Source organism: Sordaria macrospora, chromosome 6, assembly GCF_033870435.1.
Source record: "Sordaria macrospora chromosome 6, complete sequence".
In the NCBI taxonomy this organism is placed as follows: Eukaryota; Fungi; Ascomycota; class Sordariomycetes; order Sordariales; family Sordariaceae; genus Sordaria; species Sordaria macrospora.
In genome coordinates, this window is record NC_089376.1 from 1,752,337 (window position 1) to 1,776,363 (window position 24,027).

At 54.1% G+C, this 24,027-nt stretch overlaps 6 protein-coding genes and 2 non-coding genes across 8 annotated transcripts; 2 read left to right on the forward strand and 6 right to left on the reverse strand.

Moving 5' to 3' along the window:
* Nucleotides 1–1,088: 1,088 nt before the first annotated feature.
* Nucleotides 1,089–1,162, reverse strand: SMAC4_13968. The gene has a single exon. It is a non-coding gene; the product is annotated as a tRNA-Val (tRNA).
* A 1,458-nt stretch (nucleotides 1,163–2,620) lies between these two features.
* SMAC4_06367 (uncharacterized protein) lies at nucleotides 2,621–5,634 on the forward strand (the record flags this gene model as incomplete). Its single annotated transcript, XM_066090442.1, has 3 exons — nucleotides 2,621–3,036; nucleotides 3,114–3,323; nucleotides 3,384–5,634. 3 exons carry the CDS (start codon nucleotides 2,621–2,623, stop codon nucleotides 5,632–5,634), a joined length of 2,877 nt encoding a protein of 958 aa, XP_065947470.1.
* A 366-nt stretch (nucleotides 5,635–6,000) lies between these two features.
* SMAC4_13969 lies at nucleotides 6,001–6,107 on the reverse strand. The gene is made up of 2 exons: nucleotides 6,070–6,107; nucleotides 6,001–6,036 (listed from the first exon to the last, which is right to left on the reverse strand). It is a non-coding gene; the product is annotated as a tRNA-Met (tRNA).
* A 984-nt stretch (nucleotides 6,108–7,091) lies between these two features.
* SMAC4_06368 (uncharacterized protein) lies at nucleotides 7,092–9,043 on the forward strand (the record flags this gene model as incomplete). The annotated part of the gene is made up of 3 exons (XM_003344666.2): nucleotides 7,092–7,577; nucleotides 7,659–7,803; nucleotides 7,913–9,043. The coding sequence occupies 3 exons, from the start codon at nucleotides 7,092–7,094 to the stop codon at nucleotides 8,491–8,493; spliced, it is 1,212 nt and encodes a 403-aa protein (XP_003344714.1). The 3' UTR covers nucleotides 8,494–9,043.
* Nucleotides 9,044–9,221: 178 nt separating this feature from the next.
* On the reverse strand, nucleotides 9,222–11,528 carry SMAC4_06369 (uncharacterized protein; the record flags this gene model as incomplete). The annotated part of the gene is made up of 1 exon (XM_003344667.1): nucleotides 9,222–11,528. One exon carries the CDS (start codon nucleotides 11,526–11,528, stop codon nucleotides 9,222–9,224), a length of 2,307 nt encoding a protein of 768 aa, XP_003344715.1.
* Nucleotides 11,529–12,252: 724 nt separating this feature from the next.
* Nucleotides 12,253–14,008, reverse strand: SMAC4_06370 (uncharacterized protein). The gene is made up of 3 exons (XM_024655828.2): nucleotides 13,798–14,008; nucleotides 13,198–13,718; nucleotides 12,253–13,120 (listed from the first exon to the last, which is right to left on the reverse strand). The coding sequence occupies exons 1-3, from the start codon at nucleotides 13,862–13,864 to the stop codon at nucleotides 12,551–12,553; spliced, it is 1,158 nt and encodes a 385-aa protein (XP_024511653.2). The 5' UTR covers nucleotides 13,865–14,008; the 3' UTR covers nucleotides 12,253–12,550.
* A 258-nt stretch (nucleotides 14,009–14,266) lies between these two features.
* Nucleotides 14,267–19,101, reverse strand: SMAC4_06372 (uncharacterized protein). Its single transcript, XM_066090443.1, has 4 exons — nucleotides 18,728–19,101; nucleotides 18,575–18,614; nucleotides 18,367–18,486; nucleotides 14,267–18,291 (listed from the first exon to the last, which is right to left on the reverse strand). Exons 1-4 carry the CDS (start codon nucleotides 18,771–18,773, stop codon nucleotides 14,568–14,570), a joined length of 3,930 nt encoding a protein of 1,309 aa, XP_065947471.1. The 5' UTR covers nucleotides 18,774–19,101; the 3' UTR covers nucleotides 14,267–14,567.
* A 1,068-nt stretch (nucleotides 19,102–20,169) lies between these two features.
* SMAC4_06373 (uncharacterized protein) lies at nucleotides 20,170–23,682 on the reverse strand (the record flags this gene model as incomplete). The annotated part of the gene is made up of 3 exons (XM_066090444.1): nucleotides 23,261–23,682; nucleotides 21,460–23,194; nucleotides 20,170–21,395 (listed from the first exon to the last, which is right to left on the reverse strand). The coding sequence occupies exons 1-3, from the start codon at nucleotides 23,567–23,569 to the stop codon at nucleotides 20,170–20,172; spliced, it is 3,270 nt and encodes a 1,089-aa protein (XP_065947472.1). The 5' UTR covers nucleotides 23,570–23,682.
* Nucleotides 23,683–24,027: the final 345 nt, after the last annotated feature.

Here is a 24,027-nt window from a genome sequence, read left to right on the forward strand (position 1 = left end):
CTTAGGGGTATGGAGCTCAAAGGGGAATTGCAGTGTGCTGCATTCATGGTGGCGGAAAGGGATATCGACTTCTACATAGCTCGTCGACGCTTTACAGGAGTGGTGGTTGTCTGTTTTGGGGGGAGCTAGGGTGGCGGGAACGGCCGGAATGCGACTTGGTCCTCACTTGTGCGACGACTGGTGGTGACGTCGTAGGATAGTCACGCACTGGTTCTCGGCAGGTAGAGGAAGGGAGAGAATGGCCCAACGCGTAGAAGGATTGGAGGATATCTTGTGAGTCGGAGGACGAGACATCCTTGGGTCTCGACAATTGGTATTGAAGTGAGCGGGCATGGGTGGATGTTCAGTTGCGGTTGGGGAGCTGTGTTTGGTGTTCCTTCGGGGAACTACAGTCAGCGCCATTCACATAGCTGGGTGACCAGCGAACCTTGGCGGTTTTGCGGCCATGAAATTACTGCACGACACAAGATCCTTATCGCAATGTTGAAGAGTGTCAGCCATTGCTCATCCATCACTTTCGCCCTTGTCCGGCTCGTGGTGTTTGTGGATGGCTGGCATACCTCATTGCGGGAAGGGGGCATATCGGGAATTCATGGATCCATATGCCATGACAACGACCATCACCTCTGGAGCCTTTGTCAAGACCAGCAGTCTTTGCCTCAAGCATGCGTGCGAGAGAGTCACTGCAGCACGGGCCATCGAGAGGCAGGATGCAAAAAGAGCGAAAATCAAGATAAAACAACAGGAAGACAAGAAAAGAAGCGGGAGACAGCCATCAGACGGACACGATTTGACGATCATGGATATGCGACCTTGGGAGCATGGACCGTGGCGAATTGTGGACCTCTAGACAAGGTAGATAGCATTTGATGTTGGATGAATGTTATGTTTTGTCCCCCGTAATATTCCTCTCAGTTTCTCCATTTGTGTTGGTGGTTGTGATCTTGACTTGATGCTCTTCACATTTCAGCTTCAGCAGGAACAAAAAGTGATGCGTGGACTTGAGGAGCCAAAATTGAAGAGGAGTACCAGAGACCCACCGGCCGATGGGATGGGAAATTTTGAAAAACGAAAAAAAGTAAGTAAATTGATCCGACCCAGGCTCGATCTGGGGACCTTCAGTGTGTTAGACTGACGTGATAACCAACTACACCATCGGACCGTTTTTTGTTGAACTGCCGCCTTAAAGGAGGGTCTCAAATACGTGACTGCCTCAATCTTGACAATAACTCCCACCGATAATCGGAAGGAACTGAGGTGGCAACCGAAAAGGTTGTGACACACACACGCGGAAGGAACTCTCTCCCTTCATGTCCACTTCGAACCACTTCTCCTTTCCCTTGCAGCTTCTGAATTGAATGTGGCCGAAAATTCTTCTTCCCAAACTGCAACTCAATTCTCCTCCCATTCCTCCACCATCTTGCGGGCTATTTCTGATTTTGCACAATCTTGCAAGCAGGTCCCTTCCGTTGAAACACTCAATCACCCGAACACCACCCAGCATGTCCCGATATACATCCTCGGAATTCCGGTAGCGGGCCCCCATGCAGCGGTCCGAACCTCCTCCCTTCGACTGAATGCATACTGTACGCCGCCCCCAAAGTGCAGCAGTCTTTCCAGTCGATAGTCTCAAGAAAAACAACTCATCAGAACCGTGACACAAACTTGCCAGTTTGCACCAAGAAGAATATCCACACTGAGCATGACACATACAAAGGCGAGCCATGCTTCTCCCACGAGAATGCAGGGATGTTGTCGCCGTCATCTGCCCGGCTTCATGGCACAGAAGGTGTCCCGTTGGCCAGCCTGTCATTCTCCCATCAAGAAAGGATGCCGCTGGCTTGCATCCTCCGTCCCACCAGAAGGACAAAGTGTCCATCGGATGTCTATTTACACCATCTGGTAGCGGTAGGGGGGCGGCGGGGTGTTAACCAGATGCGATGGGTAGTCATGGCAAACAAAGAGCAACAGCCTCCGGCTACTGAGGATTTGGCTTGGCTCGCAACGCCACCTTCCGGATTCCCCTTCTCGCAAAGACCTTCCAGAACCACACACGCATCTAGCGAGACCCTCGGGATCGGGTGTGCCATTTTGGTGTCTTACCCATCGAGGTCTAGGCGCCGTTCAACTGTCAATAATCCGACCAGTTCCCCCATGGGGTTTGTCGAGTGGACTCAGCACTCCCGCCTCACCTCTTCCAGCTTCAGAGATTCTGTCAACAGACTTCACACTTCTTTGTCTGTCTTGAGCGGCCAAGCCACGTCTTTGTCGCCAAATTTGCTCTTACCACACGATCCAGTCTAGGCAACCCATTTTCTCAATCTTTCTGCCCAAGGAAATAGTTCCGTCCCCAATACATACATTGTCCAGTTGACGACAAGTCGATCTTCGTTAATTGTTTTTTTGGCAGCAAGTGAATGTTCTACGACTCAATCGCTGGTACGCAGTTTATGAGACATTTCCACGTGAATACCCCCAAACTTCATTCATGCGAAACACCACTCAGGATCAGCAAGCAACTCGGCAATATCTCGAACAGATTAGAAGATCAGCCTGATTCCAAGTTTAACACTCAGTGTCAAGAACCAGCCTACTGCCATCAGGCTCGGTTCTTTAACAAATGATGGAGGCACCTCCGCCTGTTGGCTGGCGTCCGGCGGCCAGCGCTGCCGGGCCTGTCGACTACATTCTCACCGGCATATCGACAACATTGGGAACCATCACACGGTTTATACGCTCCGTTCGGACCGCACATGCGGACCTTTCTTCGGTCACCCGAGAGCTTTCTGACATGCGCCTCTTACTCGAGCTGTTGCGTGACGAACACAATATCCCTCTCTTGTTGCAAGCACAAGTCTTGTCGCTTCTGGAGGATACCGGTAATGCGCTTAGTCGGATAGAGAACATTCTGATGCAGTGTCGTGGCGCAGATGAATGGGTCTCTTCAGGTAAGGCAAAGATGGCGGAACTCAGAGGGGATATAGAGACGTATCGGCGTGCGCTGGGACTGGTCCTTGATGTTGTGAATTACCATCAGTAAGGTTTGCCCTGATCGCATACCTTCAAACTCTTCTTCACTCAATTTTTCTCTTGAAACTAACATCTTTTGTTAGGTCACCACTCAATTTCGACCCCAGCGACTTGCAAGCCTCCAAATCCCAGATAACGACCGAAGTAGACCGGTTACGCAGCCATACTGCGTTGACAGGGCTCAACAATAGGAACACCTGGCTGGAACCATACATGAATGCCGTAATTAATTGCTTGGAGATCACTCGTGCTGATTCCCCTGTGATCAAAGACAATGGCCCTCCCAAAGACCGGTAAGCCACATGAGACCATTGCAACGTGAGGATAAGGCCCGCTAACAGACCGAGAAACAGTGATTCAACGTCCACGCCCAATGTTGATATCGTACAGAACGGCGTGAGATCTTTGAGTTTCGAGTCACAGTCACCGGCAACACTCCCTACCGCCTCAACACAGCAAGAAGTAAAACAGTCATCACCAAAATACGTCATAAACAGCCTCTTCGAATCAGCGGGACCATGGTACCCCCCAACCGGATCCATGGCGCTTCCCTTTTACAACGACGTAGAGAACCGTGCATCAACTGCTCCAAGTACGAGGAGGGAACCCCAGCAAGCGTCTCCACGACTTCGGAATACGCCTCTGGATCACTCGAGACATGCCCCAATACCGGAGTCTCCTACATCTACACAGTTCACACAGAGGGTGCAGTCACCCCCTTCTAGCCAACAAAGTTGGGACCAAGGTTCTCCGTCCACGAGATCCGAACCTTTTGAAGCAAGTTTTGTACCACACCAGGGCTTACGAGCTGACCGATGGTCTGAACCTCAGCCGGTTCAGCATCCCGAACAATACGGGTTTACTTCCACGCCGCAATCGCCACATCAAATGCTACGCGCTGCAACGGCCGGCTCAGTTGCAAGTTCTATACCGCCCAGTGAAAGCTCGCGAGGTTATTTTCCCAACCCCCAAATGCCAGGGTCATTTGGCTCGGGTTCTTATCGCCATGGTTACGATAGTGAGATCTTTTCGTCGGCAAACGCGCCGTCTATAGCTACAATGTCGTCTGCAAGTACCTTATCCCCGGCTACTATACATGATTCCCGCTGGTCACCAACGTCCCATTCTCAGTCCCAAAGTCAACAATGGCAAGCCACCACCACTCCTCTCAGTGCCCCCCCTCAATGGTCTCAAAGCAAACCAATGGGTCACGTCACCGCATACAGCAGCAGCACGGTAACTGTACAGTCACACCGAGCCGAGCTTGTGCCTGTACGACATCTTACCGATAAAGGCAAAGCCTCCGATGTCTTCCATATCGACTGCTCACCAACCGCCTCATATTTGGCAACCAAGCATTCCAACAATACCGTTAAGATTTGGGCAATTGCGAAGAACACGGTCCATAGCACGATCAAGATCAAATCGTACGTGCCGGCGCAGCCCCGTTCAAGAGAGTACTTTGTCCGGAGCCATTCGATTCTATCCGAAGGCCCCACGTCTCCATGCTTCATAGGCATTACTACGCATTTCGGGTTGGATCTCGAGATCTACAACTTCACCAAAAGGGGATCCGGAAAGAAGGTGCAGGTTATCAAAGAAGCGCACCGCTGGGCTGCCAGCCACAAGCTCGACAACAGTTACGCCCCGTTTGTGGTATATCGGCCCGGCGCTGACCGGATCGATCGGTACTTCCTATCACGTACCCCGAGTGCAAAGAAGCCCTTCTGGGAAGACGCAAGCAGCTGCCTCGATTTGACAAGAGCTGATCTGCCCTTTCTTCCCAAGTACCCAGAGCTAGCCTTCTCCAACGACGCACCCTTCCTGATAGCCGCTGCGGGCCCCCGGCCAGGTGATCCGCCCAGAGACATCAACAAATCCAACATCCTCCTCGTGGCCTGGCATCTAACTCCAGTCAACGAAGCCAAGCTCGCAGCCCGAAGCCCCGTGAACAGCGTGCATTCGCACATCCAAGAGTCGGGCGATCACAAACGGCACAAACCCTACCGTTTCGTTGCGCCCGCTTATACGCAACTGCAGACCGCCCTCCCTTCGGTCCTCGTCTCTCACGGCAGCGTGACTGTCTCTATATGGATCCCCGCCAGCCACGTCAACATCCCGCTTCCCGGCGGCAAGTTTCGGCAAACGCGTGTCCCCACGCCCGAGCGCTTCGTCCTGGTGTGGGACATGCCCACCAGCACGACCAAACTGATCCCAATTCCCAATGTGCAAGCGTGCGTGTCGCCTGACTGTCGGCTCGTGGCTTACTGCGATCCGGAGATGCAGAAGTTTGTTATCCTGGACGTGACGATGACGACGGCGGCGGCCGGCGAGGAGGAGGTGTGGAAATGGCCGGATGCGGCCAAGGTGAGCGGGTTTGCGAGTTTTGGGCAGTTTGAGGCTATCAAGAAGATCACGGTGTTTGAGTTTAGTCCGGATGGGAAGTGGTTGATTGTGGGCGATGCGAGTGGGGCGTTGGGTGTGTATGAGGTTAGGGAGGCTGGGACGAGGTTTGAGTTGTTGGATCAGAGCTCGTTGCAGGGGGTTTCGGAGCTTAGAGGGACCGGGGGTATTCCGAGAGGGAATGTTGCGGAGTTGATGTAGTGAGTGAGTGGTGCTGGAGGTACTTTGCTTGATGTTTGCATGCATGTTAGTTTGCGGTGTTGGATATATCATGATTGGGGTCAGAGGCAGGAGGGCTTATATAGATGGAGCTTTTGGATATGACCATGTGAGGCATCTGAGGTTCAAATTTTACTAAGATCGTGAGTAAATATTGCGAGCTAAAAGGGATTATTATCATTCTCTCGTTGCAAAAATACAGCCTCGCAGTTTCTGTATTCACCCACCGATCCAACAATAAACCGTGGCATGTGAAGCACCAGAATCTCAAGGAACGCAAAAAATATCACAACAACAGAAATTCTCTCAAAAGGATACAGTGCAAAAAGAAAAAAACTGCAAAAGAAATGGGACCTGGGAGGCTCGAACTCCCGACCTCAGGATTACTCCGGTATTTACACCGGATCATAGTTAAGATATGAGACCTGCGCGCTAGCCAACTGCGCCAAGGTCCCTAGCGACCTGTTGTAGGCTGTTGATGATGAAACGCTCCGAACCGAATTGTTAAGTAAGTAATTTTGGTGGCGAAGAAAATAAAATTACCTAGGGCAACAACGCGACGATAGTGTCGAAAGGGACACTTCGACTTTTCTATCCTTCAATATAGCTTTTGGGACCATAGAGGTATCCTCGAGTGGAAGGTGGAAGGTGTTGAACGAGATGATTATCTTGGTATTCGTTTATCGATCCACCCATGGATCACTCATCTCAGCTACTATATATCGAGTCACTCTTCCGCCTTCCCTTTGATGTTCTTCTTTCCTCCTCTTTCAATCAACAAGTTCACCCCAACGCACTTTTCCAATTCCCTTGCGCACTCATGTTTTCGTCCACTTCATTCACCTCGGAAAGAAGAGGTATCGTATCACGATTGAAGCTTGTTGTCCAAGGCGACTCACTGACATGGTGGATCATTTCTTCAACTTCTATACCGCCTCCTCAGCTCAGCCCAACGCATCTTCAACTTTCTCCAATGAGATGTCGCCCCATAAGGGACGATGATCCATTGCTGCTTGCACCATGACTGCGCAGTATTTATCTTTTCATCTCATCCCAAGTGAATGGTCGGGCTCATCCACCGGTTTCTCAGTCAACCCCCAGGTCTCTGCTCACTTTCCGGTCGAGCTGGTCCCAAGCTGGACCTTGGTCAGACAACCAATGGTGACAGGACGGTCTGTGCCGCCCCGGAATTCACAGCTGGGGCGTCCGGGACACTTCCATCCCTTCGCCGGACTTCCACCTCATTCACTCCCGCTCTTCGCCAAACAACGCATCCAGCTCTTGCTCGTCCTCAAAAAAAAATCCCCGCTAATTCTAGGTTCTCCCACAGTTCTCCCATATCTCGCTGACTTTCTTTCTCCCCAAAACAACCAACCTCATCCACCACATTATCTCGGCGCAACACGGAACCAGCAACGGCGCCCCATTCTCACCTCATCATGACTCAAAAGAAGTATGCATCTCAGGTGGCGGCACCGATGCCACTGTTTAGCAAGCTTCCCACGGAGATACAGATCATAATCTTTCACGAGGCGCTTCGCAAGCCGCAGATTCACTTTATAAAAGCGACGCGCGAGCAAAATCCCGGCGAGCGCAACCCGTCTTGGACTGTAGCCCTGAAAGCCAGGGACAAGAGCAGCGACACTTCCGGCTATCGCTTGCTCAACAACATGGAGGATATCGCACGCTCCTTCCCCGTCGCGGCCGAAGTGATGCGCAAAAACATCCTCGAGCCACATCGCCTACCACTGATGCCCGTCCCGAAAGAGGGCTCATGGAGCATCGACGCCGCCACGGATCTCGTGGTTATCGAATTTGATCGCGACAAATCAGGGAAGATGCGGTTCTGGCATCCACGGAACCGAGTCTACACTTCTACCCAGGACGTCGATGCAATCCGCCATCAGCTTGAGGGGATCAGAAAGGTAGCTTTTGTATACGGCGGGGACCAACAACCGGACGCTGGTTCAAGTGAAAGTGTATTCCCATGCTTGAATCATCACCAGCGGAAACACGCGAGTTGGCAGTTCTGTCCGGAGGAGCTGCTGGGGTTCATTTACCAGCTCTCCCATGTCGAAGCGGTGTATTTTATCCTCAAAGCCCGGATAAATACCAAAGTCGTGAAAGAGTATGCGACCAGCTATTTTTCTAGTAAGTTGCCCTGCTCCTTTGTAACTCATTTTTCCTTTGGCCCTGATTCCCTTGTATTGCTTCTTAATCTCATTGATATGACTTCCCAACTGACTGAATGCCGCTACAGTCCCCGCCGCTATTCGCAACAGCTTCGGCTTCGAAACTTTCTACTCCACCACCAGGAGCTACGTAACCGTCCCCCTTCCTTCCTACACCATTGGACCGGTATACCACGCGACCTGGAAAACGAAAGACTGCGTCTGGCCGGAGAAACCCCTTCCAGTACTCATTAAGATAGCCCGCGCGTCGGCTGCGACCCTTCCCCCGGACTCCAAAGAGAAACAGTACGCGGAGCACACGCGCAAGCTCTCGCACCTCAGTCGCAAACTAAACCATCGTGACAAGGTCAGTCCCTTGGTTTCGGAAGTGATCCGCCAAATGCGGGCCGACCAAAATATCCCGGTGTCGGCAGACTATGAGTGGCCAGATCCACCGCCACCTCTGGTCAACACCGCCCGATTTAAAGCCCACAAAGAACAACACAGGCGGGACTATAATCTCGACAATTTCACCAGGGGGAGACGAGATAATTTGGAGTTTGGCATGTTGCTTATGGTGGATGATGCGGCCCCGGCTGTTAGCAAGAAGGGAGGGGAGAAAACCAAGGGCGCCAAGTGTAAAGCTGGTGGTGCAAACACGAAGAAGTAGACGGAAGGTGGAAGATCGGTTGCCTAAAGTTGTTGGACTGAAGGATGACAAGCAGCGGGAGCGGGCAGTAAGAACGCGCTTGGATGGTTTTGTTCGTCAAAGAATAATGGTTGGGAAGCACAAACGCTGTACTCCCATCTGAGCAGCTTTCTTACGCGTCAACGGGCCTGAGGCGTATGACTAGGACGACTGGCTCCAGCACATGGGCGTTATTGAGGACCTCCGCCGAGGTATTCGCGCCCGTCTAGCGAGGCAGGAGTTTGAAAGGACGACACTAGCAGGATCGACCTCATGGTGTTCGATTCGTTGGATTGCAACATAGTTCCGGGGTGGTTGAAGTTTGAACTCTTGGTTTCCACATGGGCGACAGATATGGGTTGGAGGAGATTGCTACCGCAGGTTGCTTCGCATGGGAAGATGGGGAAGATCCAAGATCTAGGGTTCAAGTGTCACTCAGGGAAAAAAAGAGGTAGAGCTAGATAGCAACACGTCGACTATCGCCCGTAGTACTCTTGCTTGGTGCAATGTCGTCTATGAAGGAGGAAGTATCCGTATACGTGCCTGGCCTCGCATGCTTCCTATCCAAAAAAAATGACTTTACAAGGATAGTCGCCAGAAATGATAACGCCTCACAAAGAGGTTTACGATAAACGCCATGTATGCTCCACAAACATACCATCTGATAAGACATCAAATATGACCACTTAAGTGGAAGCTCGATTAGGCACTCAAGCGTCCGGATCTGTATCCTCTTCCCAACTCCTCTTCCTCATCATCCTCTCTTTCATCCTCATGATCCTGCGTTCCATATCCTCAAGCCCGTCATCGTAACTACCGCTACCACCACCAGCATCACCTGAGTGCCCACTTCCCAAGTCAACTCTTTCACCGTCTCCTCGTTCCTGCCCCTGCTCGTCCTGACAGATATCGTCCTCTTCTTCCTCTTCTTCCTCTTCTTCCCTCCTTCTCTTCCTCGACGACGATCCCCTTCTTCCTTCCTGTAAACTTCCATATCCCCTCATTTCATCCACCCCCGACATCTCCTCATCCAACCCTTCCTCCATAACCTCCTCACAAGCCCCCCTAACCCCCTCCACAATCCCCTCTTTTAGAGTCCTCATCTTATCCTTCCACATCTCATCCCTTTTTTCCACAGCCTTCCTAACCGCACCCTGAACCCGGCCGCTGACATCGGTGATAACTTCCATCAACTCTTTTTTTTCGCGCTGTAGCAAGAGGGCTTCTCCGCGCAACTGCTCGCTTTCCATCTGGAAGTTCTTGATGGTTTCTAGAGCTACGCGCAGGGAACGTTGGGTGCGAAGGAGGGTGGTTTGGAGGGTTTGGTTTTGGGTGGCGAGGGTTGTGAGAGTTGTGAGTTGTTCTTGGTGGTGGAGGGTGTGGGGTTGTTGGTTTGGGTTGGGGTTGTGGTGGCGTGCGGAGGCGGAGGTAGTTGTGGACGCTGGGGCGGGACCAGAGGCGGAACCGCAAGGAGGATAGGAGGTGCGGGATCGGGTTGGCATGACCTCTAGCTGTTCTTCGTTATTATTGAGGTTGTGAATTTGAATGGTGGTGGCATTTGACGTCCGCCTCGAACTCAACATGGCTGAGGCTGACCCTCCATGTCGCGAATTAGAGCAGGGTGTTATGGGTAATTCCGTACCAGCTCCAGCACCAGGGCGGGTCATGGGCATCATTCCCATTGCCATACCCATACCCATACCCATACCCATGTTCATGGGGCTGGTGGTTGGCGGGCTGGGAAATGGTTTTGCTTTCACTGCTGTTGCTGTTGCTATTGCTGTCGCTGTCGCTGTCGTCGTTGTTGGAAGTGGACGGCGATACTGTACTCGACTGCCCGAAGGAGGTGGCGTACTACAATCCAACTGAGCGCGAATAGCCTCGCTGAATTGCGATGTGGTCAAGCTAAGAGCTTCCGTCTCCGAGCCCGAGCCAGAGCCAGTGTCATGGACCCGGTGATCCAAAGCCGTGTGGAAAGTCGGATTACTGGGTGTTTCTGGTGAATCCTGTGGTTGTTGTCGAGCAACATGATCAGCTTCCCTCCTCTTTCCCTCCGTTACCTCCTCCCTAAGCTCCACATGGCCCCTAACCTCCCTCCCATTACTACTCCCACTGCTCCCAGCCTCAACCTTCTTCCCGTTGCCAACCTCCGGCAACTCCAACTCCAAATCCAAATCCAAATCCAAATCCAAATCCACAGTATCGTCATCCTGAGGATGAGACCTCTCAATCGCTTCGTTCTTTTCCTTCAACTCAGCTCTAAGCCTTTGAATCTCCTCTTGCGCCTCTTGCGCTTCCTTCTCCCTTCTGCGCCGTTCGCTGTACACGCGGTTCATCTTCTCCTGGATGCTGCGCCGCTTGGGTTTGCTCCGGCCGTCGTGGACCTGGCTGAGGCGGAGTGAAAGAACCTGGGGAGAAAGATGCCCCTGGATAACCTCAATGGTGGATGGGTTGGAGGTGTTGCTGGGTTTTGTCGTTGATGGTGAGGATGAGGATGAGGATGAGGAGGATGATGATGACGATAATATCGCGCTTGTGGCAGCGGGAGCAGACCGTTGACGTGATGGAGTTACTGCTGCTATGCTGTGAGTTCTATATGTGCACTTCGAAGAGCCCCGCGCCGCTGGTGCTGGAGACGGGGGTTGTAACGATATGCGCCGGACCATGGGTGTAAGGCCAGTTGATAGTGAGAGTTCGTCCGCCTCCACCAGTTGCAGGCTATTAACAGCGAGACCCGAAGAAAGGTGTAAGTGTGTTTTGTTGCCCCTCCGGACGGTGACGGTGCTATTTGTTATCTTGTGCTTCCAGGTCCGGCGTGATGTCCGTGGTGTCGTCGGGGGCGTAGGTGGTGATGTCTCTCTCTCTCGTGTGTATGTGACTGCCCCTAAATTCTTGATCGCAGCACTTCCCACGCCCGAGATTCGGCGCACAGTTCCAGTTCCAGTTCCAGTTCGGCGCGTCCGTCTCAGCGCTATAGGGATGCTTAGATCATCGAGGTCGTGGTCGTGGTCGGTCATGTTTGTGTATGTTCTGGCTAGTGTGATGGAAGAAACATAAGGGTGGAGGGATACACCACGAATAAACAGAGTGGGAGTATGCACAATGCAAACGGATAGTATGGAAAAAAGCAATGTTACCAGCCAGCCAGGTGGCAGATGCAAGCCGTTCGAACGAGGTGATGCACGACGTCAAAGTGACAAGAAGACAGCAAGACTGATGAATGGATTGGGAACAGAAAGACACAGGACTCGGGACTTCTTAAAGGTTTCACGGCATCAAGGACGCCATCAAACTCGCATCACCGTCGCGTTTTTTATTTAGATCCTTTTTTCCCTCCCGAGACTTGCGGGCACAGACACCAATGTTGTGGGAATTGTTCGTTGTCTGTCTGTTTGTTTTCCAGTTTGGGAATGTGGGGTCAAAACAATCCAACGAACGAGAACGCGCGACACTCCCTGGAACTTCACTGTTCACGCAGACCTTCGGCATGCTATGTCTCATGTGAATGGAGGGTCCTTCGACGCTAACATGCTGTTGTGATGCTTTGATGTTTTGATGTTTTTGAGGGGCATCGAGACTGATAGCTTTATCATTCCAGTCAGCAGTGATTGGGGTTTAAGAGTTTACACTTACACAGAATCAAATCGTAATGTTATTGTTAGCACCCTCGGAGAAACCCTTGATCATCGAGAAGCAAGGGCCACTGTTGACACTGTAAGCCGAAAGCAAGGGAGGAAACATTATCGCGTTGATGGGTTTGTCTGCCTGCCACTGGTATCTTCTTGATCACGAAACGCCCCCGAAATATAAACATAAAGTGTACAACGCGATAAGAGCGAACATACCTAGGTAGTGTTTGTTTAACAGAACAATAAATATCCTTTTGACGCCCATTCACCTGTTTATCCCCCATGTGCCACGTTTATAACTCGAACAATACAAGACATAACAGTACTAAGCCCCCTCAATTGGTCCCATCGCGCTTGTTTTTTGTGGTTCATCGCGCAGCGCCCAGCATCCATCTGTTCCTGGGCAAGCTCTACGCCGCAGCAACCGCATACCTCGGCAGCAGCGCCATCTTCTCCTCCGGACTGACTTCGCTATCGCCATAAACCATGCGCATATTCTTGTCCTTGCTCTTGCCCTTCTTCTCCCCACCAGCAGCATCCTCTGCCCTAGCAGGCGGCTTGCTGCCCTGCTCCGCGGCACGGATAAGCTGATCGATCTCGTCTCCTTGAGCTCCTCCTTGCCTCGCAGCGCCAGACACCAGCTCATCGACAGTCGAGGCTCCGCCGGGGTATCCAGCACCTGGTGGCGGCACTGCGCCACCACCGTTGTAGTTGTTGTTGTTGTTGTTGTTGTTGTTGTTGTTGTTGTTGTTGTAGTAAGGTGGTCTCTGCGCGAGAGCGCCGCCCGTCGGCCTGGCAGGGAGGTTGAAGCCCGCCGGGCCACCGGGGCCACCGGGCAGTGGGGGTGTTGGGCCGGGAGGGGGATAGACGGGAGGGTAGGTGCCGACAACACCTGGTTGTACTGGAGGTGGGAAGGCACCGGGGACGCCGACGGGTGGGGGGTACGGGAATCCTGGTTGCGGGGGAGGGAAGGGGGATGCCTGTGACGTAAACGTGTATTGATTAGCATGTCTGTGTCTCTGGAACAACAGTTGGAGGATATCATGATGAAACTCACGCCTTGCGCCGGACTCTGGCCAGCAACGGGCGACACAGAAGAAACAGGAACTTGAGCTTGCTGCTGCGACTTCGGCACCACAACAGGCACCGGCAGCGTACCACCATTGGCCTTTATCTGGGCGACCTTTGCTCTGTGGTCGGCCAACCTCTTCTTCAGCTCCTCGGGGGTCTCGATCTTGATCTTCTTTGCGGGTCCCTGGCCACCAGCTTGGCCGGGCGGCGGGTTGCCGGTAGCGGCGTGGCGCTCGGCCTGTGCTGTGTAGAAGTTTGTGATGATGCGCTGGTTGTGCTGCTGGACAATGTCGTCGGGGACGCCCTCCATGCCGAAGATCTCAATGTCGAGCCCCTGTCGGTTGGGCAGCGCGTTCTCGACCTTGTCGAGCGATTCCTTGTGCACCTGGTTCATGTGGACCGACAGACCGCCGGCCGTGTTCAGTCGCTTGCCGCATCGGTCGCACTTGAAGTGCTTGGCTTTCTGGTGGGAGATGAGGAGCTTGAGATCCTCAAAGTCACGTTCGCCTGGGTAGATGCAAGTAGTGTGTTAGTTAGGGCTGTGACTCAAGAACATGAAGGAATGAAGTAGACAGATGGTAAGTACAGTAGTAGCACCATGGACGAGCAAGGAGGTCCTCGACGTCGGGGTGTCCTCTCTTCTTTTTGCCCATCTTGATTGATTAGGTATGGTGGTTTGTGCGACAGACAACGAAGATTACTCCGAATTAGATTATCTTGACAAGATTTGGGGCGGTTGAGGACGGGCGCAATGAAAAGTGGTGGTGGTCGTCGTCGTCAATGGGAATGGAAATGGTTCGTTGTTGTTGGTGGATTGGCGATGATGGAATTGCAGTCGATTGAAGCTTGGGTTATCGCGGCGGGTCGCAGCGACGCGCGCGGACGACAAATGTCCAGCCACAGGTGCAGCAAGCTGGGGTCTGCCTACTACCACAGGTCCACAGGCCAAGCCGGGCAGCTGTGGCTGGTAGCGATTCAGCATCCTCAGCCACAGGTACAGCACGTGACATCCCTCATCGTCAACATCACCACCGCTCCATCACCATCAGTCACTGTTGAGATTCAAATCGATGAGGTATCATAAGTAAGGATTCGCTAAGTATGTACAAGTAGCATGTACTCAGGACATGTTTGTGTGTGGCTTCCAACTAGACGAAAGAAACAACAAAAGGCCCAACTCCAACTCCACCACAACTCCAAGGCCATAACACATGTCCAACAACGGTGTGTACATAAACCGGTATGCAAACATCCATCTTCTAGCCTAAAGTGACGACGCTTAACCCTTTATCCAGCAGCAGCAGAATTCCCTCTTTCGCCAATACGCTATGCAACACGGCCATCCCTCACTCGTCCTTACTGCCAAAGGGAAGACCCCGACTTCCTAACAATCAGCCCAGCCCCAATGGTAGTTCTCCTATTCTTACCATCAAAAGAACCGAACATGCTCAGCCTGCTCATCCCCGATGCAGAGGATGCAGAGTTGTCTTCGTCTCCATTTGGACTCCTGCCACTTCCACTTCCATTCCCATTAATCCCCATTCCCAACCTCCTAGGCTGAGCATTCGTCAGACCAGCACTTCCACTTTTCGACCCCGAGTTCGGCATGATCCCGCTCTCCACCAACCACGAGTTATTGGGGCCCAAACTGACTCTCCTGGCCGCCAACCCTGTCGCACTCGTCCCGGTCCCGCTTCTAACAGGAGGCGAGCCCGAGATAGTCGGCAACGGAATCCCGCCCTTCCTAGTGGCAGACGCCGCTGCCGCTCCCGACTTCTCCAGAGTACTACTACCCCTCCGATGCCTCGAGATACCGTTCGTGGCGCTAGCCAGCGGACCGCCCGGGCCCACGCCCATACTGCTTCTCCGTCCAGCGCCTCCGAGTCCAGGGTGATGGCCGCCTGCACCGATGCTAGCCCGGTGGTGAGCGCCCATACTGGCTCTTCCATGCAGACTGCCTCCGAAACTGGCTCTGTGGCCGCCGATGCTGGACCTGCCATGGCCGACGCTGGCTCTATGTGAGACTTTGGCGACGTTTGGTCGGGACGCCGCTGGCCCTGGAGTCGAAGCCGAGCCGTTACCGCCGCCGTTACCGCCGTTACCGCCGTTCGAAACCGGGGCTGCACTAGATGCCCTTCGCTTGGCTTTGGCGATCGACGCTGCGGTGCCCGACATCAAGCTAAGCCTGTCGCGACGCTTCTTCTCCTGCAGGGCCGATCTGAGTTTGAGGGGGTCGATGACTAGGGAGTTATCCGAGTCCGTCGAGCCGCCAGAAGCCGAACGGGGCGAGGTAGAGAGGCGGCGCGGGATCGCCGAACCGAGTGACAATCGAGAGGAAGACTTGCGCACGGCGACGGGCGGCTGGTTCTCGTCGACTTGCGGTAAGGAAGACATTGATGGTGGGGTTGGAATCTTCGGGCTGCTATCGTGGTTGCCGTTGTTCATCGTGTTCATCGTGTTCGTGCTCGAAGAAGCCGCGTTCGGTGCCTTGGCGGAGTACGAGACCGGGGAAGAGTAGGCATTAGCTGCTCGACTTACGGGGATACTCCTCAAGGGCTGTGCCGGTTTCTCCTCACCACCCCCGTTCTGCTGTGAAGTAGCATTATTGCTGTTGGCCAGATTCAAGCTAAAGACCGGTGGTGGCTGTGCCTGAAGGACCCCGTTGCCAGTGATAGTCGCTCCGGGGGTTGATCCAGCCAGCGAGGTCCTAGACTTGGACAAGAATCCAGCTTCGAACCTGTTCGGCTTGCCGATAGACAACCCTGAGAGATCTAGAATCGATGGCGCCGCTGGCCCGCTTCCATCGTCCATCTCCACGTCTTCGTCGGTATTATCTCGCTGTGGAGGCGGGGGGCTCTTCATATCGCTGAGATAACTCGGCATCGACGGCCGCACAGGCGAGATGCCATTCTCAGGCTCGCCTGGACTGGAGTCCCATTTTTGCGGTGTTTTGTCGAAGTCGGCCAGTGTTCCTTCCTCCGTCTCATCATCTCTCCATCGCACAGAGTGCTTCTTCTTTACAGGCGTGAATGTAAACGACGTACCGGCCTTTTTGGACGCTGCGTAGGCGACCTTCCTGGCCTTCACCGGTGAAAGATGAGGAACCGTCTCCCCATCCCAGTTCTCCATTGGCGCCTCTGTCTCCGCTTCCGGCTCCTCTATCGAGATGTCCATAGCAGTCTCGGTCGAAGTCGAAGTTGCCGTACTCACCGCCGCACTGGGAGTAAACACCGGTTGGGGAATCGCCTTTGCGCCATTGATCCCACCGCTCTTCCTCCTAAGTTTGGGCACGTTGAGTCCTAATCCCTGATACCCAGCCGTCGAAAGACTTCCATCGGGCTTGACAACCTGCCCAGCCGCCTGAAGTCCCGTCTCCAACAGTCGGTTCACCATTCCCTTCGCATGCTCCACCGCCTGTCGCTCCTCCATCTTCAACAACTCCTCCAGGCTGGCCATGATCTCAAACTGCGCCATCAGCAGCGTCTGCAAGACCGCTGCATCACCAGCCTTATCCTGCTCAACCACCTCATGGTACGCATCGCGCATGAATCCGGTTCTCAGCAACTCCGCCTCCCGCGCGAGGATGTCCCTTTCGGCATTGCAACCTTCGCCGTTTCCGCCCATAGCAGGTAACTGCGAGATACTGTGCTGAAGCGCCGTATCGAGGGACCTTTCCCAGTTACACCTCCCCAGGCGCTGGTGTACGTGGTTCCTGTTGGTCTCGAGCTCGTTTATCATGCCGATAGCAGTCCTGCGGATGGCTGTCAAGGGCGCAGGCATCTCGTTTTCACTGGCGCACCCGCGCGCATCGCAAACGGAGTCAAAGGCCGCGATCCAAGACGACAGCAAGCCGATCCTTCGCTCAATGGCGCGCTGCTGCTTCATGAACCCAATCACCTCCATGCGGTCCTTCTCAGCATGTTCGTAGGCGGCATGCAGCCTGGCCAGGCCCTCTCGTACCACGGTATCGCGCTTCTCGCTCTGCTTGAGGAATTTTGCGAAGAAGACCTTTTCGGCATCGCGCTGCTGGGCTTTGAGCTCGTTGATGAGTGCCATCTGCTCGTCAATCTTGACCAAAAAATCCTTGACGTGGCGATTGACGTTGAACACGTTCCGCGTGACCTTTGTCTGGATGTTCTTGGCCCGGTTCGCGTACCGTAGCGTGTTCTGCGTCTCATCAAAGTGCTCGCTCGACGGGCTCACGCATACAATCATGACCGTTTTGCAGTTACCGCCAAGACTGAACTTGAGCAACCTCGTCAGCTTGCTGTTTCGGTAAGGGACATGGTTGCGCTTGCGCGGGTCGCAGAGCGCATTGATGCAGCTGCCCAACGCGAGGAGGGACTTGTTGATGTTGGCGCCCTCCAGCAGCCGCTCGCCGCGGTTCTTGGTTGCGCTGGCGCGCTCGCTTCCGGCCAAGTCGATGATAGAGAGCGTGGCCATGGTGTGGGGTTCGTTGACGGCGGCGTTGCGGTCCTTTTGCGCCACGTTGATTTGCAGGACAGCATGTGAGCGTGACGAGACCGCGTTGGCGGCGGTGGGGGATACGGTGCGGTACTCGTTGCCTTGCACTATCATGTCCATGACCTCCTGCACATCCTTGGGCTTGTGGCTCGTCAGACCGGCAACGCTGACTCCTTGATTCGAGTCCTCACGCAACATCAACCCTTGCTTGTTGGTGGCGCTGCCAGGAGGCACGAGCAGGTCCCGGATAGTCTCGTTGTAGATTTCGAGGTAGGAGAGGGTGACCTCTGTGTGCTTTTCGCCGCTGCGCTCGTTGATCTTTTCGAACAGCTCCTGCATGGTGAGGAAGATGATGCCTGGGGACTGGGGTGTTCCGGTAATTGTGTGGGTTTTGCCGCAGCCGGTGGCGCCATAGGCGAAGACAGTCGCGTTGTAGCCGTCGAGGACACTATCCAAGAGGCCCTTTGTTGTTCCTTCGTAGACCTCCACCTGGGAGGCGTTCTCGTCGAATATTCGGTCGAAGGCGAAGACTTGGTCTTTGACTTTTTTGCCCATGGCTGGCACGACTGATCGGGAGAATTTCTGGATTGGGTTGTCTTCTGGAGGATCGAAAACACTTGCCATCGGTCAACTTGTTAGTATCCCTGGTCTGCATATCCCATCAGTCCCGCGTCCACGGAAGAGAACCTACAGGCATCTATCATCCACGACCTTGATCACGGGCCGGATTCCCCTCTGGTTGAGTTTTGGGGTCGGCGCAGCCGCCAGCGACCCGTCTCCCAGGAATACCGTGCCCTCATCTCTCCTGACCCTGTAGTATGCGACGGCACCTGTCAGTCTCGGTTCGTCCAGTAGTACGTCGAGCACATAACTGCAGGGTGGTGGGTGGTGATTCTCACAGCTGGGCAGCTTCTCTGATCGTAAATGGTCGGACACGAACTGTAGCAATGCTTGTAGTCAGCAACCACGTTCTTCTCTCTAAACACCAAAGTAACGCAAATAACAAGCAAGAAAACATGAATGATGCGACTGCACAGACTTGCGAAACATACCTGCGACCGTAATGGACGAAGCGTTCGGGTCCGGATAGCCCGACATCTTGGGGGGTTTCTTATTCTCACACCTCCACCTGTCAGTCTGCCGTCCGTAACCGGCCCAGTCCACCTTGTTCTCCTTTGGCCCGGTTTATGTTGTAGATTATTGCAGCAGGCAACCGGCGTCCTTTTGTAGAATATGCGGATCCAAAGCGAGGGATGAGACAAAGGACCGTTATGGTATCTCGTATAATCGAATGTTAGGTTAAGTCGGTAGGCTGAAAGTGGTGGCGGTTGGGTCGATTCGGTATGTATCCTGTTTTCTCCAAGAAAGAATAAGAGCGATACAGCCAAGGCGATTTCTTGTTCGTCGTCGTCGTCGTCGTCGTCGTTGTCGTGTACTTTGTTGTTGTAAAGTCGTCTCGTAATTTTCGGGTGCTATGTTTTGCAAAATGTGGTCTGTTTCTCTGTCGGTATGTCGTGCGTGGTACGATAGTAGTAGGTTTTCGTTACAGTCCCCTCCAAGGCGTTGGTCGAGTTGTTTTGTTTGGTGTTGCGATGTTGACCATGGAGGGGGTTGGTTGGTGGGTGATGCCAAAGCAAGTAAATAAAAAAGAGTAAGGAACAAAACAATGGACGCGACCCGTGATACAAGACGAATGCAAGACGCAAGGGAGAGAAGGAGAGGCGAAGAAGGAACAAGCGTCGTTACGTATTGAGGAAAAAGAGCCAGTTCTTTACACTTGGTTAGTTTGCGAAAGGGAAGAATGATGGATGGACAAGTTCCGGGCCTCTCTCTCCAGCATGTTTCCAGCGCGCCGGGCTCCAAGGGAAGTGGAAGCATGTTTATCGGGCCCGCTGGTTGCTGCAACAACGATTTGCTGAGGTGGCAGGCCCCACTTGGTCCAATGCGATGTATGCCATGCCGGCGGGGGGGGCGGCTTGCTTGCCCGCTACTGCCCGCTACTGCCCGCTGAAATGGAACAGGAACCGAGTTTGTTTCACAGCTGTAGCTTAGCGTTGAACAAGTGGCTGACAGGTGGGACGACAGAGCGGCGTTACAGCGCATCACTTCCACGCTTGTTCAGAATAAACCGGACACATTATCACCCAACTTCGAGGGGAAGTGGTCGGTTCTTTTTGGTCCAAACGAACCCCCAAAGCTCATCCATCCGCCATCCGCCATCCTGGCAGGAACTAAAACATACACCATTCATCTCGATTGATCACCTGAATGTATCCATCTCGACCTCCACCTTCGCACGTGGCATCCATCTACAAGTTGTGGCGCCAATGCTTCCTCAAAATGTTGAAATGGACAGACAAGACTCAAGACATCGATACAGATACCAACTCATTTGCTCATAAAGCCATATCATTAAGAACCATGTGCTAGAAGCATTAAATGCTCACTCATCCCATCCACCATCCATTCATAACCGTTCAAATCATCAATCAAATCATGCCGCAGCCGCCGCAGTCGCAGCCTCCAACAACGCCCGCTTATGCGACTTCTTCTTCTCGTACAGCCCACCGAGCGTATCAACGTCGGCCAAAAAGCTAGTCTGGTTATACTTGCCCACCTGGTCCCTACTGACCATGAAGCTCTCGGGCGGACCAAAGAAGCTCTTGCGAACACCACCCATGTCGACAATGATCTTCTGCACCACAATACCGGGCATGAGCGCCTGGAACCGGAGCTTGTACGCGCCCTCCTGCGGGACCGAGAAGGTGCTGGTGGTGTAGTTGCCAACGGTGCCCCACACGCTGTCGGCGACGGCGTAGCCCCAGCCCTCGGGCAGGTTGGTGCCAACCGTGGGACCGACGGGGCGGACCATCTTGGGCGAGGAGGGGGCGGCTGAGCCGGCGGGGTAAAGGGAAATGCCGTACTCGAGAGGAGTCCACTCGCCGAGGTAGTTAAGCGCCGGAGACATGAGGATCGTCACGTTGGCCTTGGTGTGATTGGTGAAGAAGTAGAGGTCGTACTCGAGCGCGGGCGCCGTCTCGACCGTGAGCTTCTCCGTGTTGAGAGGCACGAGACCGATGCCGCTGCCGCTGCGGCCGTACTTGTTCAAAGTGTGGTAGGTCACCTTGTCGTTGAGCTTGGACTTTTGCTTGGGCGGGACGATGGCCGAGTAGTGGGCGCCGGTGATGGCGATGTGTCCATCGGACTCGACGAAGCCCTTGGTGAAGTTGGAAGGCACGGACCGGATCTGCACGGGGACCTGGACCATAGGCTCGGCGTAGCCGTTACGGTCAAGGCCACGGCACGAGTTGGTGACGTTGATGTTCACTGTGCTGTAGAAGGGGGCCTTGGGCGCCTTGGACCAGTCGATGGAAACCTGGACGCGTGTGTCGGAACCCTTGGGTCCAACTGTGCCGTTGTACTGCGACAACTTGACCCATGGCTGCCACGGAGCCGCCTTCCAGGCGCAGTCCTTGGTACCGCGAGAAAAGACGTCAAAGTAGCGAGTGGCCGGGCCATAGGGATCCATGGGCGGGAGCGAGAGGTTGTTACCACTGTTGGAGTGGTACTTGTCGTCACCCTGGACAGTCGCGTTCGAACCCTCGACACCAACACCGACGTGGCCAGCCAAGGAAACAAAATGTGTCTGGACATACACCATGGCAGGCAAGGTGTTCCTCATGGGCTGCTGCCAGTAGCCGTCATATCCAAGATGGGTCTCTGTCTGTTTGTTAGCACACAGCTCCTCTGAATACCTTTTGACGACGAAAATGGGACAACTTACGATCCATAAAGTGCCTCCACTTGCCGTTGAGCAAAGAATCCCAACGCTCCTGCAACTGCCAATCCTCATCAGACGCCGCCAAAACCTGGTTGATCACCTCATTGGCGGAGTTACGCTTCTGTCCAGAGTACAGCATGTTCTTCGCGCCACCCGCATAAATTCTGTGGACGACCTCACCGCCAATGGCAGGGTGGAGGATCATCTCGAAGAAGGCAGGCTTGTAGGCCTCGTCAAGCTTGTCATAGACAGCCTGGGCCTGGGCACGGAGCTCAGCCCACTGCTGCAGGACGGCATCGGCCTCGTTGTAGTTGATGACCGAGTACGTCTGAGGCTCAACAAGCTCGAACTTGCGTCTGCTGGAGTACATGGCATACTTGATCATGATGTCGCCGATCTCATCGGCATACTTGGGGCCAAACTCACGGGCAGCCCAGGTCTTGGCCCACTCCTCGGTGCTGTCAACGCCCCATCTCTTCATGTCATAGCCCAGGTCGAACCAGTGGTTGATGGGGATCTCGTGCGCCTTCATGTCGCCGACGTTGACGATCCAGATTCTGTCGGCGCCGCGAGCATACGTCATGTGCATCTGCTCCGTCGTCTTGGAGAGCTGCACCGTGTTGATCCACTTGTAGTTACGCGGGTCACCGACGTAGTCGAAGTGGTAGTAAACACCAGCGCCTCCGGCACGAGAGGTCTCGTTAAGCAGCGGAAGACGGCGGACATGGCCCCAGTTGTCATCCGCCCACAGCAGGGTAATGTCCTCGGGAACCTCCAGGCCGGCAAAGAGGTAGGTCATGACCTCCTTGTACAGGCACCACGCCTGGGGAACGGTGGTGACGTCGGATACACCCAACCCCTTGGCCAGGATATCACGCTGGTTGTGGACCAGAGTGGTCAGCATATCGACAATGTGATCAACACCAAGACCCTCGATGGCCGTATCGCCGGTGCCGCGCATGCCCATGGTCCACAAGCTGTTGCGCGCATAGGGCTTGGCTCTCTGGACGCCGTAGCGGAAGTAGTCGTCGATGGTCTCGTTGTTGAGGTTGTACGCCCACGGGCCCTCGTAGAAATGGCCGAACTCGTTCTGCGCACGCATCATGGGCTCGGTATGAGAGGTACCAAGGACGATCTCGAAAGCGTCGGCGAACGGCTGGTTGCCCGGGTCATCGACCTCAAACATGGTTCCCCAGAGGGTGGGCCAGAGGTAGTTGGCACGCAGACGCAGGAGAACCTCAAAGATGAGGCTATAGAAGGCAGGCGCGTAGCCGGCGCCATAAGGAGTTCTCTCCCAGTGCTCCTCGACCCAGTTGGTCAAGGCCGGCTGCTCGTCGTTGAGGAAGAAGCCTCGGTACTTGACGGACGGCGGGCCCTGGACCTTCTTCTTGTTGAGGGCGTAGATGTTCTTGTTCTTCCTGGTTGGCACATCGGCCCAGAAATACCACGGGCTAACGCCGATCTGCTCGCTGACGTCGTAAATGCCGAAGATGGTTCCGCGAGGGTCGCTTCCGGCAATGACCAGTGCTGAAGAACAGCCCTGGAAGGGGTTCTTGATTACCTGGCTGGTGAAAGACTCCCATTTGCCCTTGGTGGCAGACACGTCGAGCTTCTTGGAAGCGATGAGGCTGTCGATAATTTCCGAGTGTCCGATGGTGCCGGCAATGATGACGGTATCGGACGGGGAGGTGTCGGAGTAGGCAGGACCGGTGAAGTTTGCGACTCCAGTGGTGCTGTACTGTATAGTTGTCAGCTAATTCTGATCAGGCGGCTCGGGCTCTCTCGGTGCTCGCATGATACCTACATGAGTGTTGTTCATGTTGTTGACCGGGTTGTAGGTGTAAACGGCCGGGCCGGCACCCTTTTCACCATTGGAAAGGGTGTAGTTCGTGCCGGTGACGCGACCAAAGTCAAGAGCGAGATCACCAGCAGCGCGGACAACACCCCAGTACTCGTTCTTGGCCACGCGGATTTGACCTTTGGAGATCTTGCCACCGGCAATCTGGAGAGCACCCGGTGCTTTGTCGAAGGAGATGATGGGCTCCTGGCCTAGGGCCGAAACCACGGAGGTGAAGGCGAGCCATAAGGCCCCCTTGGCGCCCGTGAGGAGCATTGTGAGGAGGGCTCAATGGCACGCTATACCCAAGCTATACAGTAGCAACTGTATGAAAGATGGGTATCGACGAATGCTTGAGAGAGCTCTGTATCTGGCGGCGTGGAGGAGGACACGGTGAGACACCAACTTCACGATCAACTGGGAAGACGTCGGTATAATATACCGGAGCGACGAGCGAACACGAGGACGGCCCATACGCCCTCAATGACGGCATGAAGCTTCTGGCCTTTCCCATCTTTGTGGATAAATAAATTAACCAGGAGGAAACCCGTTGGAAAGGTCACATTCGTTCTTCCGGAAGGTCGTCCGTGACCCTGTTGACCTGGTTCGGTTTCCCCACGGAAGGCTAGCGAACCGGCAAATACCACCTTGGCCACACTACCGTACCCCAGGAACCAGAGTTGGAGATGGAGGAGGCGGATCGCTACTGGTACGGCGGATAAAAAGAAGCTTGG

What these genes read in the sequence shown, in the direction of transcription:
- SMAC4_06370 (XM_024655828.2), bottom strand. Translation starts at nt 13,864, where the DNA reads ATGGGCAAAAAGAAGAGAGGACACCCCGACGTCGAGGACCTCCTTGCT. An exon ending in TCGTCCATGGTGCTACTACT is followed by an intron (nt 13,719 to 13,797) that starts GTACTTACCATC and finishes GCATCTACCCAG; the next exon opens with GCGAACGTGACTTTGAGGAT. An exon ending in GCCAGAGTCCGGCGCAAGGC is followed by an intron (nt 13,121 to 13,197) that starts GTGAGTTTCATC and finishes TTTACGTCACAG; the next exon opens with GCATCCCCCTTCCCTCCCCC.
- SMAC4_06372 (XM_066090443.1), bottom strand. Translation starts at nt 18,773, where the DNA reads ATGTCGGGCTATCCGGACCCGAACGCTTCGTCCATTACGGTCGCAG. An exon ending in TTCGTCCATTACGGTCGCAG is followed by an intron (nt 18,615 to 18,727) that starts GTATGTTTCGCA and finishes GCATTGCTACAG; the next exon opens with TTCGTGTCCGACCATTTACG. An exon ending in ATCAGAGAAGCTGCCCAGCT is followed by an intron (nt 18,487 to 18,574) that starts GTGAGAATCACC and finishes CGCATACTACAG; the next exon opens with GGTCAGGAGAGATGAGGGCA.